Source organism: Corvus brachyrhynchos, unplaced genomic scaffold (genome assembly GCF_000691975.1).
Source record: "Corvus brachyrhynchos isolate BGI_N302 unplaced genomic scaffold, ASM69197v1 scaffold56, whole genome shotgun sequence".
Classification (NCBI taxonomy): domain Eukaryota; kingdom Metazoa; phylum Chordata; class Aves; order Passeriformes; family Corvidae; genus Corvus; species Corvus brachyrhynchos.
Genome location: NW_008238664.1, coordinates 9,933,838 through 9,948,729, shown reverse-complemented (window position 1 = coordinate 9,948,729; position 14,892 = coordinate 9,933,838). Strand labels below are relative to the sequence as shown.

Here is a 14,892-nt window from a genome sequence, read left to right as displayed (position 1 = left end):
CAGTATTCTTGGTAGTAACTGCAATTTGATCATACTTGGGGGATTTATTATAAGATTTGCACTTTATTCATGCTTCAGCAATACACAGAAGTTCCCATTACTGTACAGAGTGGGTTATTATCAGACAGGCACGCACCCATCTTGAAATACCTACCAAAGACGTGAAGAACTGTCACTAAGATTTCTGTTTAAAGGGGAGGTGGTCCTTTCAAACAAGACCATAGGGTTAATTTTAACGTAACATCTCTGCATGAAGAGGCTGTGTGATCTCGTGCCTACAGGAAACATCTTCAGAAGCCATCATGACACCCAAATGAACTTAGAAAAGGCACAGTAAGTACAGGTAGTCTTTTATGTAAGGGCATAACTATTCCCTTCTGATCTTCAGACTGTCTGTATATCCTGTAGGATAAACAAACACAGGCCTCAGATTTAAGCATATCCCTCCAAAGTCATCAGAAGACTACAACTTTTAAAATCTGTTTTAGCCCTGAACTGTAACTGCTCTTACCAATTAATGTGTGAGTGCTCTGCCTACACAGATGGAGACAAACCTATTTCTTGAGGGCAAAGAGACTGACAGCACGAGTGAGAAGCAGTATGAATTTATTTAAATGAAAAAAGCAGACTGAACCTCAAGCAAGGACTCTGGAGCAATCAGCAGCATGGCCTGCCTTGGGTGGGGGCTGTTATTTGAAGAAAGCATCCTAGAAGAGAGGATTCTAGGATACGTTGGAGCTCTTTTGTGAAAGATTCCCATCAGTTCACATTCACTCTGCAAGAAGTGCAAATGCATAAATGTAAACTTAATTATTCCTAACATGGCTCCAGGCCAGCTACCCCCTCCTGCAAATCACATAACAAGACAGTGAAAAAAGGAAAAAACAGTCTTTGAAAAAACAAACTCAGGGTGTGAAAGAGGAGGGGCAGGTGACAGCGCACACGCTGCCATGCAAAGCCTGCAGGGAGGTGCTCTGCAAGAGCACGCTGGAGAAGAGACAGGGAAGAGCATTTTTGCTGGTTTGCAATCCACAGCCGTGGTAATTCCATCAGCAGAAAGATCCCACTGCAACAAATGAAGGAATTTCATAGCTCTCTGGGGAAAAATGTGTTTCAAGGCAGGGCATCTGAGCCAAGTAAGACTTGTATTTCAATAGGAGGACCATGAAAGTGATGCACTCAGGCAGGCCTGCTTCTTGAGTGAGCTTGGAGGATGCAGCCAGCACAATAAATGAAGCAGTCATTTACCACAGTAGCATGTGTGTATGTCTGCATTCACAGTTTAAGTTTGCTCAAAAGTTACAGAACTTAAACGAGTCAATGGATTTTAGAAAACATGCAAAAATAATCAGAAGTTGTTCACATTTTCCATTGACATCAATCTTACTCTGTTACTGAGAGAGGCACAGTACTGCCCAGTGAAAGTAACATACAAGAGATTAAAAAAACCAATCTGGAATAGCTGAACTCTAATCCCAGTTCTGAAAACAGGTTCCCACTATGGCTGAGAACAGGACTATGATTTCTGTGCAGCTGAACTCCACAGATGAAGAAGGTGCATGGTAGGAACTCCAAAGTCCATATATCTGCTTGGCTTTTATACTTTTCACAATCATCCCACCTGTACAGTCAGAGCTTACCTACAATGTTCCAACTGCTACACACCTCCTTTATGTTTCACAATTTCACTTGTTGCCCTTGCCCATCTCCTAGACTGGTATGATATGGATACCGGTGAGACACAAGGATGTTGCTGAACAACACAAAGGCCAAATGGGAGCATTAAATCTCTAACAGCCCAACCTCTGAAAAAATAAAACCCCCAAACCGCATAAAGTAAGCATTCAAGTTCCTTCCCAAAATTAAAGCATTTCATAGAGATGTTACATTTGTTTTAAAGCCAAAATTTCTGAGGGTAAATAAGGTACTGAAATGTGCTAACAAGGTGCATGAATTATTTGAACTCTGCTCATTAGTGACCAGACAAAATGATCATGTCACAGACAAGGCAAGTTCTGAATTCTCTTCAGTGTCACAATGTGCTATAGCTCTGCATTTCCATACTCTGATTTGTTTGGATTTCTTTCAAGTCTGACCTTAATTCCGAGTATTTCCTGGGTTTATAATACTTAGCCTGGGGATATTTACAACATAGCTTTCATATATTTTGTCCTCAATAATGAAATTGTATTCTTAACCCTAATTCCATTTTAACATTGCTGAACAGAAACCATGTACCTTTATTGCATTGAAAAACTCATGCACAAACAACAAGCAAGCAGCCCCAAGAACGCTACCTTGCAGTTTTTCAAATGATTTGCAAATACAAAGTATGTTGATTCTTTAATAATTGTTTATTTTAACTTTTATTGCCCAATTCAGGGATACACTCTGGCTACTGAATGCTGTGGTAAAGCAGCACAAAAATAACACAGCCATGTTGAGATGCACGTTCCACTAGAGCATTGCTGAGCTGTTGGTTTGCCCCTCTCCTCTCCCAACCCTGTCCTGTCAATTCCCATCCTCCACCCACCCTCTCCCCTTCAACCTTCACCTGCACGTGAATGCAACCACATCACCAGCACTTGCCTCTGTCCTGGCTTCCAGCCCACCTGACTCTGACACACACCTACACCCACACCTTGCCATCCCTACCCTGGGCTAGGTGGGACACATCAGGTATCATCTAAAAATAACTACTTAAAATCAGCCACGACTTGCAGGCCGTTTCTCATTAACTGATTGCTCATCATCAAGCAAAGGTGGTCATACCAAACACTGAAAGCCATCCACTTTCACCGACTCTCTGCTTGGTTTTTGCCACACTTGAGGTCTTCTCTCAAAAAGGCCAACACTCCTACAGTTCTTGGGGACAGTGAAACCAAGGCCGTAGTACCTGACTCTGCCAGACAGGAGGCAGAGCACCGAATTCCATAGAAAGGATGTCAGAGATGCCCAGCAACTTCAGACTTGCTGACTACTGCCCCAAAGAGGCAACTGCCACAGAACTGTCTCTGCTGATGCAGGAATTTCAGTAATAGACAATTTTTAAAAGCCCCAAACTGGCTTGACCACAGATGCCAAGTTTCTTAAATATGTTCTTTAAAGCTACCTCCTAACAAAGAACACAGATTCACTTGTAGGTCCTTAGAAAAAATTTCTTTATAAACAGACTGCTTTAATTTTATGGAAGATCTTTTCATCTGTAACAAAAAAGCTGAATTCCTACTTAAAATGGAACATCCTTTTGTTAGCTCCGGCTGATCCCTTTCTAAGTTTATTAATGCACTTCATTTTACCAGGTAAACCTTTAAGTCCTTTACTAATTAGTGTCACATTATTACCTGTTCTTTTATGACCTATGAAGTATTACTGTTCTAGAAATGCTAAACCCCACATTTATCCACAGTGAACATTTAGTCTACCTTCACTACTTCTGTAAAAAAAGGAGACGTTTTTCTGATACTTCTTTCTTCAACACTGTGACATCTACAATGTATTTCCTACAAAGTTAATTGGTATAAAATCTAGATCAGATCCATAGCAACTATAAAAAAATATATAATAACTATTTCAGGACAAGGTTTGTCATCAGTGCCAACTGTGCCTCTGCCACACATGTAGTGCTCATGCTGGGATCAGGGGAGCCCCGCGCCTGTGTCCGAGGCTCGTGTCATGCTCCCAGGCCGTGTGACACGCGGGGCTGGCTCACCAGCAGTGACACTCTGGACCACGCTACTGAGAAGGTCCCGAGCAGCCTCAGTCACGGATGAGTCACGTCACTTTCACTGCCACTGCACTGAAGGAACTAAAGGAGCAGCCAAAGGTGACCCTGGGGGCTCCCACAACACACGGACCTTGCTAAACGCTGCCAACAATGCCCCAAGAACCGCAAGTTCACTTAGTCTGTATTTTTAACAACACAGGGCTTTTGTTATTATAAATTTCAAAACAAAACCAAAGAATTCCACATAATATTTATACTTTCAAAAGTACAATATTAATACAGGTCGGTCAGTTAGAAATAACAGCAGTTTGTTAGGTCTACAAGATTTAACGTAAAACCGGTTTACAAATGCTGAAAAGCAGTAGTGGTCCAATAGTCACCGTTACACATGAATTTCTCTCTTCCAGAAAATAAAATAAAAAAAAAAATCCCAATTCAAATTTACTAGTATCAATGAAATATTAATAAAACACCCCCAAACATGCCACAATCACTATTCACAAATAAAGTTAAAATGAAATATACAAAAATTCACTTAATACTGTTAAATAACAATAAACTACGAGATTTCCTGAACAGAAATGGTAGGACCCCTGAACGTTTTACAGTGAATGTCAGGAAAAATTAAGTTACCTATGACTATTTTCATGGTATACCAGCCAAAGATTTACATGACCATTTCAAAATATACCAATAAAGATTTACAGTCTCTTTAAGATGCACTAAACAAATAGGTTCATAAAGGTGAACACAAATGCTTAAAAATACTGTAACCATCACCAAGGGTGTACTTATGATACTCACTGAGATGCATAAGCATAGTAGTAATATGTTTACTATCTCTGGAAAACAGGTAACATCTAAGATCTGAAAAACTCTCTAAGTTCCCATTGTAAAAGCTCTGTTAGCATAGTGAGTTCTTCTCAAGTACAAACTTGCATCTTTCCAGTTGATTTCAAGTGAATAATGCACAAATGGGAGACCAACAAGGTGGGAAAAGTGTGACATTATTCCCATGTTTGTGTAATTAGTTGTCCTGTTCCTCTGTAATAAGAAGTAAGCCAGGGTCCAACATATACGAATTGTCTTTTTACTATTTGTATTTCTAAGTTAAAAACAAGGTAAAAAAGTTATTGTTTCTGCAGGCCCCATATGCACAACAATGTGCAAATATGTTATGCTGGAGTAAGCCTGACAAAATGTCCAGCCTCCATGCTCTAATTCATCAATAACTAACATAGGATCTGAGAGCAAATCATAGTTACTTTTCACTTGTTTGAATCAACCTTCACACCATGTGCTTTTCAAAAACATAATATGCATTATAATTTTTCAACTATTTCAACACATACTTCCAATGTTAAATAAGGAATTAAGTGCCAAGAACTTAGAGCATTAAAGATGGCTCACCTATAGCCAAGCAAAGCTATGTTTACATTCCAGGAAACACTGCAGTTTAAGAAATACAAAAAAGCCCTGCAGCAGTAGAACATTTTATCAAGAGAAACAGATGCATTCACATATTATAAAGCCATTGCAACTTCTTCAGGCATGGAACTGTTGTGTTAACTATACAGACAGTAGTTATTTAGCAGCAATGATTCCGCAATAAATAATGCACTGTGTTTCTCAGTCCTGCACAAAAATTGCAGCTACAGTTACATCAACAGCTGTAACCTACTGGCTCTAGTGGCAGAGGAGACCTTAAAACCAACTGTACAAAAAATTGTCACACTGTGACAACAAATATAAAAACATAATTTGCAGGTTGGAAATAAAAAGACTCCACTGTTAAGAGGACAGTGTAGACAAACTGCGATTCCAAGTCCACCAAGAAAAAGCACTGCCTTCGGATCCGAGTCCTTGACCGACAGGATAGGCTTGGCCTTGACTCTGCACTGCCCCCTTTAGAAAAGCATGCTCTGCCTTCTGTTCTTCCCATGTCCTGCAACACAACACGGACCATGGTAAGAAACCGAAGCACTTGCACAACAGAGTATTAAGTTATTACCAAGATCTTTGTCCTACTTCAAGGGAACTCCCCTTGTGCTTCACCCAACATCAGTATCTTTCTTTTAACGGCGCTCACTGCATTGGTTTTTCACTTTGCCACCGTTCACCCCCACACGGTACTGGTTTGGAACTCCGAAAAGTTCTCACCTTCGCAGTCCCTGACCATCCCTTGTAAAACTCACATCTTTCTGTGCACTTAGCTTATATGTCTCTACAGGAATCTCAGTAAATCATTCTGGATTTTTGTGACACTATATTCACACAAACCGATTTAACAAAGCATTTTCAATTCCGAATGCCTCTGGCACAGCATTCTTTTAGCAAGCATGAGAAAAAATAAAGCTTTCCATACCGGTCTCTGGGTAAGTGGAATTTCTAAAGCCAGGATCTTTTTGCAATTGAATCTCTTTTAGACTGAATATTGAAACACCTGAAATGTAACAAAGAAATTAATTCATATACAAATGTAAAACTATGTTTTATTGATCAAAATTGTATTCTTAATTATATAGTTTAGATAAAAAATGTTTTCAATTCACAAATATATAAGTCTCTAGATATCAGACTTCTTTAATAGATTAGAGAGCTTTTCCTTACACCATGTACTTAGTTTTAATGCACTATCTTAACAACAGTCTGCTACTTTTCTACTCCTCTTACTTTCAGGCAGAGTGTGTATTCTTGTTCCAAGACTTCTGAAGTATGCATGTTTCATGGCCTCTTCTGCTGAAATTCTCTTCTTTGATTCATACTATTAATATAAAAGCATACAAGTGTGTTGGCTTCCATTAAAAATCTCTTTGCATCAAGTGATTTCATCAAAGGGAGAAAGAGTTCTATTTGCTCAATATTTCCCGTAATTCACTAGGACAATTATTTTTCATTACTTTCATTTCATACATGACAATCTAACGTTGTATCAGAATCAGTACTGCCAACATGTAACAAGATCACTAAAATAGTAAAAACAACTTCTGCAAATGGATGCAGGTCAAAACTACACCTACTCTTTATTTATAGATGGCACAATGATTAGATGTCTCCTGCTTGGCATCTGTGCAATTTTGGACAAGGCTGCAGACATTTAAAAGCTGCATACAAGCAAGTTACAGTGCTGCATCTACTCAAAGATGCAAGAGTTGGCCTTCCATCTTGCTTCCAGCTCCTTTTTAATACAGATTCAAAGATAAAACCCACATACCACTTCAGCTTTTGAATACAGTTGCAACATCAAGGAGTAATATTACACCTTAGGAACTCCTTCTTTAGTACTAAACTCAGCTTATCATTAAAGAAATCTAGCATTTTTAGATAGAAGTTTTGGTTTAATACCGTATTTCACAAGAGATTTAGTTTTTTCAGGGCTAATAGAATAATTCTATTTTTACAAAAGGTAGTAAGAGAAGAAATCGGTTCTGGGGGAAAAAAAAAACAAGCATCAGTTCTTTAATTCTCACACTAGACTGGCTTCTTCCCACATCTTTCACCCACAACAAACTCAGCAGCACATTCCACTTTAAGATAGATCTAAATACTCTGGCTTCTAATACATTTTGTATATAATATATTAAAACTTGAAACTTGCACTTTTATAAAGTAAAGCCACAAAGCACATCTTACTTGAAGGAACTTCGCTATCAATTCAATTCCTTCCGTGTCTAGCCTAAAAAGAAAAATATTTTAAAAAATTAAAACAGTTATGGAATTGTATTTATTAAAGTAAAACTGCAGAGGAGCTGACTTCATTAAATGATATCAAACCTGAAAATTATATCTAAACATGGAAATGCTTTCATCCAAACTACATTTATTTATGTTAATGTGAATACATGAGTCCTAATATCGAGGAACAAGACTATTTGGAAAACACTGGGGACACACAAATCCTTAGTTTGGATTGTCTTTTACTAGCTTGACATGGATCATTTATTTGAATTTTTTAAATTATTTCTTTTAAGCTTAATAATACTCATTTACTAGAGGGACACAATGTTAGACCTTCTTCTTCAAAGTCAACAACAAATGTCTTTATTATTAAGTTTATTTATAATAACTGCACAGACCCTTCAACTTCGTCATTATGGTTTTAAAATGGCATCAGGAAACCTGGCCATTTTAACAAATGGCCTAGGCCTAGTATATAACCAGAAGAGAAGTAGTGTTTTTTGGGAAATGCTGTGTGAATTCTCCTACTATGGAGATATCATTAATCAGAGTTTATTGTTCCATAGGTCATTAAGGAGCTGTGGTACCTACAATGGTATTAGAGAAAGCAATCACACAGTACCAGGTTCTGCTCTGCATTATCATCTGCCCACAGTTACACAACTGATGAATAGTTTTACACTATTCAGTAGCAGACTGTACTTGGAAATGCATTCCCACTTAGGAATATGCAAAGCCACAGGGATGCATATATTCTATTAATAAAACACAAAGTACCTTGGTGCATGGTTGATGAGAGGTTGTGGTTTATACTTAGGAAAGTTGTAGTTTCTAAATTCATCACTGGAAGAAATGCCTGGCCATGTTTCTTGACATGGAGTTCCTGCATTTAGAAGCAGTAACAAATTCAACTTAAAAAATGGAAACAAACAACATTGACATAAAAAAGCATTTAATCCTGTAATTTAAAGGAGAAAGGTAAAAAATCATTCAATAAGCCCATATTGTGCACCCTCAGCTGTACACTCAGCTGAATCATTTTTCATAACCTTGATTACAATGCAATATATAATATTGTTCTACAGTTCTCATACAAACACGGTGCATTAACATTAACATTGCTAAAAGTATCCATTTACCAAGAAGTCTGAAAATTAAGTGCAGTTCATCTTCAACAGTTGAACCAGGAAAAAGAGGCCTTCCTGATGCCATTTCAAAAAATATGCATCCGACGCCCCTTTATAAAGACAGAGAAAAAGATAAAGCAGCAATAACCCTGTAATTTCAGCTCATAAAGGCTTCTGGGATTTCTCTTCAATTAAAACAAATGATTGGTTGTTAGCCACGCCCTGCTATTAAAATATTTAGACAGATGTGTAGCAACAGAAGAGCTGTCAAAGTTTAAACAAAACTTGTGTCATAGCTATATTACATCCTCTTCCTTCACATGTTGCGTTAATCAATTTTATTAAAGTTCATGGTAAAATACCATGTTACCCTGTCATTAGGAAAAGGCAGCTGTTTTTTTCCCCTAATACTGTGGGCCTAATGCTTGCTTACTCTGAGCAATAAAAAAGTACTCTGCATTTTCAGAGAGGAATAATAGCATCTTCCCAGTCTAACAATCCTTTCCCTAAAAATCCAACTCAGTTGCAGCCTATAAAAATTCAAAGGTTGAGTATTTGAATGTTACTATTTAACAGCAAAGTTGACATTTTTTCAACTTGACTCAGAACAAAAATTTAAATTAGACAAAGCTATACAAACCACATGTCAATTTGAGTTGAATACTCTGAAGATCCAAGGAGAACATCAGGTGGTCTGTACCATAATGTGACAACTTCATTGGAATAGGTCTTTGTAGGAACAGACTTTGCTCTAGCCAATCCTTGATAAAAAGGGAAATGAAGAGTCATGTACAGCTTGCTGAAATCCTTTTCGTATGAAACTGACAAACTATTTTAAAGACCTTATTATATTTGCTAAATATTGTCTCTTAATGTTATTTAAGGCCCTAATAAATAGATTTCTACAACTTGTGATTGCCTTTTGGTATTTATGGCAATCTCATGGTCAGCATTTTTAAGCACAGAAGAAAGGTAAACAGATCAAAACCTAGACTAATCCTGTAAATTCCATTAAATTGGTATAGCATTAGATCAATACGACAACTCCTTGCTGCAAAAACCTTCTACACTGTTTCTGGAAAACTACACTGCAAAAGGCAGAAGGCAAACAAATAACTAAATGATGGAAACAGACCAAATAAGTGTTGGATCAGCAGGGGTTTTCCATCCTAACACTGTCAATTTGTCAGCAATATCTTTAATAAAATTCAGGTCTATCATGTTAGATGCAATCTTCTGAGCAACTTCCATTCACACAGACGGGGTAAAATCAGAGGCACAGAGCACAACTTTCAAAGGATCTTCCAGACTACAGGAGGAAACAGGAAAATGTGAATGCCCCACTCTTCTGTAAATCCCAAGGAATTTGGTGTATCACTGACAGCATAACACCTGACAATTTAGCACATGAACAAGCCCTTCCTCTCTCCTGTCATGGTTACCCTGCTTTAGAGTGACTGTGGAGTGTTAGGAGAAGCAATGTGAGCTCCACCTTAGGGATTTGACTAAGTATCAATTTCACAGGAAGCTTAAGACTACTTTCAAATTGCAAGTCGAGTGACAGTATTACCTATAGAGACTCTGATTATACCCTGTAAAAGACTGACTTTCATTTTCCATTTGAGAACAGCCAAATTCACTACAGACCCAAGGTACTCATTTCTCCTTTATAAGGCAAAATTAGTTTCCTTTGCTGAGACAAAAAGAAAGTTATTACAGAGTAATTTCAGGCCATACCAAAGTCTGCAAGCTTCAGTTCTCCTTTCTCATTAATTAGTAGATTTTGCGGCTTCAAATCTCGATGTAACACCTTTCTCCTATGACAGTATGCCAAACCACGAAGAATCTGATACAAAAATAGCTACAAAAGAGAACATTCATATAAATTAGACAAACAATGTTAATCTACAGATTACATGACTAGAACAGCCCATTTGGGCACTGGAGAGTTAAGTACTGAAAGCAGGACAAAATTACTTCTCAAAAAGTGAATTATTCTCCTTATGAGCAAATTCTGGACATCATCATTATTGTTCAAAGATTTAAAATCCTTTTATGCTAATGCACTGCTTTAACACCGTACTTTACAACAAAGACTTTAAGGGCAATTTGTTCGGTTTAACTGAAGAGGAACACAGGGCTGTTTATTTTTAAAGTAAGCATTTACCACTTCTCTTCCCCACACTAATGTCTTTAAAGATAACTGTCTCTGAGTATATACTCAAATTCCCTTCTGCCGCAGAGTCTCTTCTGAAAATGCAGCTCAGCAGCGTTTCTATCCAACTGTGCTAAACTACATAAAGAATGTCTTGGCAGGCTACTGGAAAAATACACATAGATTCACAAGCTTAGGGAAGATGGATAAATGGGTAAATGAGGATTATTAAAACAGCCCAACTGCCTCTGGTATTTACATTCATCCCCTCACCTTGACACACACAGGTTTATTTTAATCCTTTGGAACAGCAAGCCAAGCAACAACTTCAGTCATGTATATCAATCCGGCACATACATAGATATAAAAGTAGTATGGGGCGAAGAAAGGTTTAGCAGTGGGCAGCCAAGCAAGTTTCATGTATTGCTGCAAATACTCTGCAGTTTCTGTATGTATAAAGGGTCTGATCTTGAACATAGGACTTTTGGGTAGCCATTGCTGGCATTTACCACACAGCAGTCCTCAGCACAGGTAATCAAATGTACAATGAAAAAATACAGAGCATTGCAGAAAACAATGTGACAAATTCATCATGTAACAGGACCTCTGAGGAAAAACACTAGAATGTTTTTACATGACCATGTTCTAACATATTGGTTTATTTTTGCACCAAGTGACACCACCAAATTCTTTTTCATAAACTGGACAAATACACAGCAGGTGTAGTTACATCCATCTGTTCTCAGTCTGCTGACATGGGATTCATCTGTGCTAGAAAAACAGGAACTGGGATTGATTTCTTTCTCTTTGCTTTCTTTTCTGAAGAGCAGAATGAGAAGCAACAAGTCTTGTTCCATCTACTCATGCCCATAATGTTGCAGGGGTAATCAGTCCCCAAGCTTTATTAGCAGGACTTCAATAGAAATCAACGGCCTTCCGTAGTGTACACTGGGACTGCAAGGATTAGTCAAGAATCCAAAGCAGATTGCTCTACAGAAATTGTGAAGCTTCACCACAGTTAGCAGGGATCCTTTTGGAAATGCACAGGACGCCATGTATTAGCTCAAAATTTTGGTTAAAACACTATTACCTGCAGAGATCACACATACCTTCATTTTGTCAAAACACAAAAACCTAAAATTAGCCAAGGAATGTGAGGGAAGTGACGACAGGGAGGTCTCTCAAATGTTAATGATGACTCAAACCCCCAGAGTTATTAAAAGGTAAGCACCTAGAGCTACCACAGCTAAGCAGCTGTTCTGGTTTCCCAGTGCCAAAGGTACTGACCATTTAAATTTTCTCTTTGAGCATAGCTTAAACCATAGGCAAACAAGGAAAAACAGTTCCTCTGCTTAGCTCAGATTACCACAAGCAGATTCTGGCTTGTTCTCTAACTACACTTACTGTAAGAGTCAGGTTCTCACTCACAGCTTTTCAGCATTTTTTTTTTAAGCTTAAAGCACTGCTTAATAACTTGCAGATAATTAAAAACACAAGCATAATTATGATTTTTGGTTGTCTCTCTGAAGTAGAAACAGATTAAAGAATTTCCCTTTGCAGACTCTCAGAGGAACCAACGAAGTAGGTTATGGGCAGATGTCTTTCCATAAAGAGGAATGAAAGGGAAAGCTCACCAAACAGTAACCAATATCTAGCCTGAGTACCAAATCATTTCACAACAGTACTGTACTCCATTTGGTCTCTTCTAAAGCCCTAAGTATTAAAGAGTACAACGAGTTATGCCAGTTTTCCAAATAAAAGCCTGCTTCTTACAAGAGAAATAACACTTGACCCAGAGTTAGTTTCAGCAGGCCAGATTGGAAACTGAGTCACTTGACCTGGCCACAACCATAGCAAAAAGAAAAAGCAAATTAGGCCTTAAGGAAAATTATTTCCATTTTCTTACTAACAGAAAGATGAAAATCACTAATTCTTAAATATATATTTTTAATTTCTTACTTGTGTGGTAGGCAGTGGCACCCAAAACCACATTCATGATTGAGGCTACATTTTCCTCAATGTCCATATATAAATTTGAGGATATACCAAACTACAGATTTAGTCAATGAGTATAAAATAACGGGAGGACAAGAAGAAGTCAAAAGAGTTAAGAATGTATTATTTTTAAGGAATTTTAAAATTTTAGATATGTAACTTCAAAGAGAATGAAAACATATGAAGTTATATAATCTCTTTTCAATGTTTTAAACGCTTAAAACAAAAAGATACCATCCGATGTCAAATGTAGCTAAGTCAGGCTAAAAAGGAAGTTAAATTTCTTTATTTTAGTTTTAAAGAAACTAAACTATATAGCTCCTGATTATTTAGCTCTCTGAAATTCTTAGGACAAAGCTGGAAGGCAGTCACTGTCACTAAAACCACTCACCTTTACATTGTGCATACTCATGATGTTACCACAGTCATCCATGTATTGCTTCAGGTCCTTGTCCTATTAAAACACCATCATCACGGTTCAGTAAAATTATGGGCAACAAATTACATGAACATTACTTAGCGTTGGAACTGAAATGATTATCAGAAAAATGAGATTTCTGCAAAAGGTATTAAATGATAAAAAACCCAAAAGCCTGGACACAAATACCCATGGCTTTCCAGAGGATAGAAAGACCCATTTTCCAGCAAGCTGTACTGTCTCAGGCAACATTATTTGCTGTTGCCTTCTCCTCCATCTATGTGTGGCACAGTATTTTACAGAATTGGTATATTCTCCAATTACATTGAAAGTCAGCTATGTCACAATAGAAAAATATCATTGGAACTATAGTGTGATTACCATTTTATACAGTTAATGATTTTGGACAAGTAGACAGTTTGCTCAGGCAGACCACCACTATCTGCTATTAATGAAACTCTGAAATGATCACAACAGTATTTACTAATTTACAGCAATTTAAGAACTGAATACACTTTTCTCATTTTTAGCTGAAGGACTGTAGATGCAGGAGAAAATTCGAATAGTCCCAGTATTTTTAAAAAAAGTACAGAATTCTGTTGTGCTTCTGTTTCTTAGAAACAATAAATAAAATGTAAAGCTCACTAATTGTTTAAGCACTTACCAGGTATTCAAAAACAAGAGTCAAAGACTTGTCTGTGTGCACAATATCATGCAATGTAACAATATTTGCATGTTTCAGATCTTTTAATAATGACACTGCAAGAGAGAATAGGAAGAACAACAATAGTGCAAAACACATGAGGAGTAAATGCAATTTCTAGTTAAATTCACACATATAAACTATGTGAGTTTTTTTAATAAAAAAGCTATTTTTAAGAACATAATACTCATACAGATCAAGTTAATAAGAAAGGTATTTAATCAAAACACCAAACACCCACTTGAGTAACAAGCTTGTATGTATTTCCTATACATTTCAGACAGAAGGAATTTTGTAAAATGTATTCTGAGTACCTGAAAGTTACTTACTAACAGCAGTCTAATTCAGTATTAAATCGCCCACTGCATTTGAGATCACAATCACCCCCCATAAGGAAAATAAATTTGAAACAAAACTCTGAATATGTCTGGACTATAATTTTCCTCATCAATAGTAATAGCAATTTCACTAATGTCCTATGTAGCCTATATATTTCCAAGTACTGATGGTGATTTGGTCAAAAAGAAATCTAGAAGTATCTGAAATTCTAAGAATTAAGAAAAAAAGTTACCACCTTCTCTTATGGCTGTGCATGGTGCTCCCTCTTCATGTTCCAGGCGGATTTCTTTCAGAGCTACCAGATTCTCTGTCAATTTACTTCTCCCCTTATAAACTGTTGCATAAGTACCCTATAAAATGGAAAAAGAAGGGAACTTTTACAAGTTGTTCCTTCATCAAAACATTAGTTAAATAAAAAAACATAACTTCTGTCTGAGGATCGAATCGGTTCCATTTTGGATATGAACAGTTTTTACATTATATTCTTTTGACATATGTAAAAGCACAGAAATATTTTTTAAGCACAGGACTGAACTCACAAGGGATGTATATGCTTAGCAGTTCTGGAAATTACATGGAAACCTAAATACCACAGAGCTACCAAAGAAGTCAGATCAGGTATCATTAAGTTCACTAAGTTCACTGCTGGGATCATTTACACTCCTGAAAGCCTCTCTCTGACTATGGATACCTAGCTTGGGTATCTCTATACTATGCTGCAGTTAAGTTTCCAAAGGCTGCAGACACACT

General features: G+C 37.2%; 1 protein-coding gene across 2 annotated transcripts in view; it reads right to left on the bottom strand.

The window, feature by feature from the left end:
* Window positions 1-2,335: 2,335 nt before the first annotated feature.
* Window positions 2,336-14,892, bottom strand: part of CDK17 (cyclin dependent kinase 17) — a 54,979-nt gene continuing 42,422 nt past the window's right edge. For both annotated transcript variants that reach the window (XM_017737819.1, XM_008636550.2), the window contains 11 exons: window positions 14,378-14,492; window positions 13,765-13,859; window positions 13,074-13,136; window positions 10,270-10,393; window positions 9,173-9,293; window positions 8,545-8,642; window positions 8,183-8,288; window positions 7,361-7,403; window positions 6,401-6,491; window positions 6,093-6,170; window positions 2,336-5,672 (listed from right to left, as the gene is read on the bottom strand). In XM_017737819.1, the coding sequence (XP_017593308.1) occupies window positions 5,635-5,672; window positions 6,093-6,170; window positions 6,401-6,491; window positions 7,361-7,403; window positions 8,183-8,288; window positions 8,545-8,642; window positions 9,173-9,293; window positions 10,270-10,393; window positions 13,074-13,136; window positions 13,765-13,859; window positions 14,378-14,492 (972 nt within the window). In that variant the 3' untranslated portion in view covers window positions 2,336-5,634. The remainder of the gene's footprint in view (window positions 5,673-6,092; window positions 6,171-6,400; window positions 6,492-7,360; window positions 7,404-8,182; window positions 8,289-8,544; window positions 8,643-9,172; window positions 9,294-10,269; window positions 10,394-13,073; window positions 13,137-13,764; window positions 13,860-14,377; window positions 14,493-14,892) is intronic.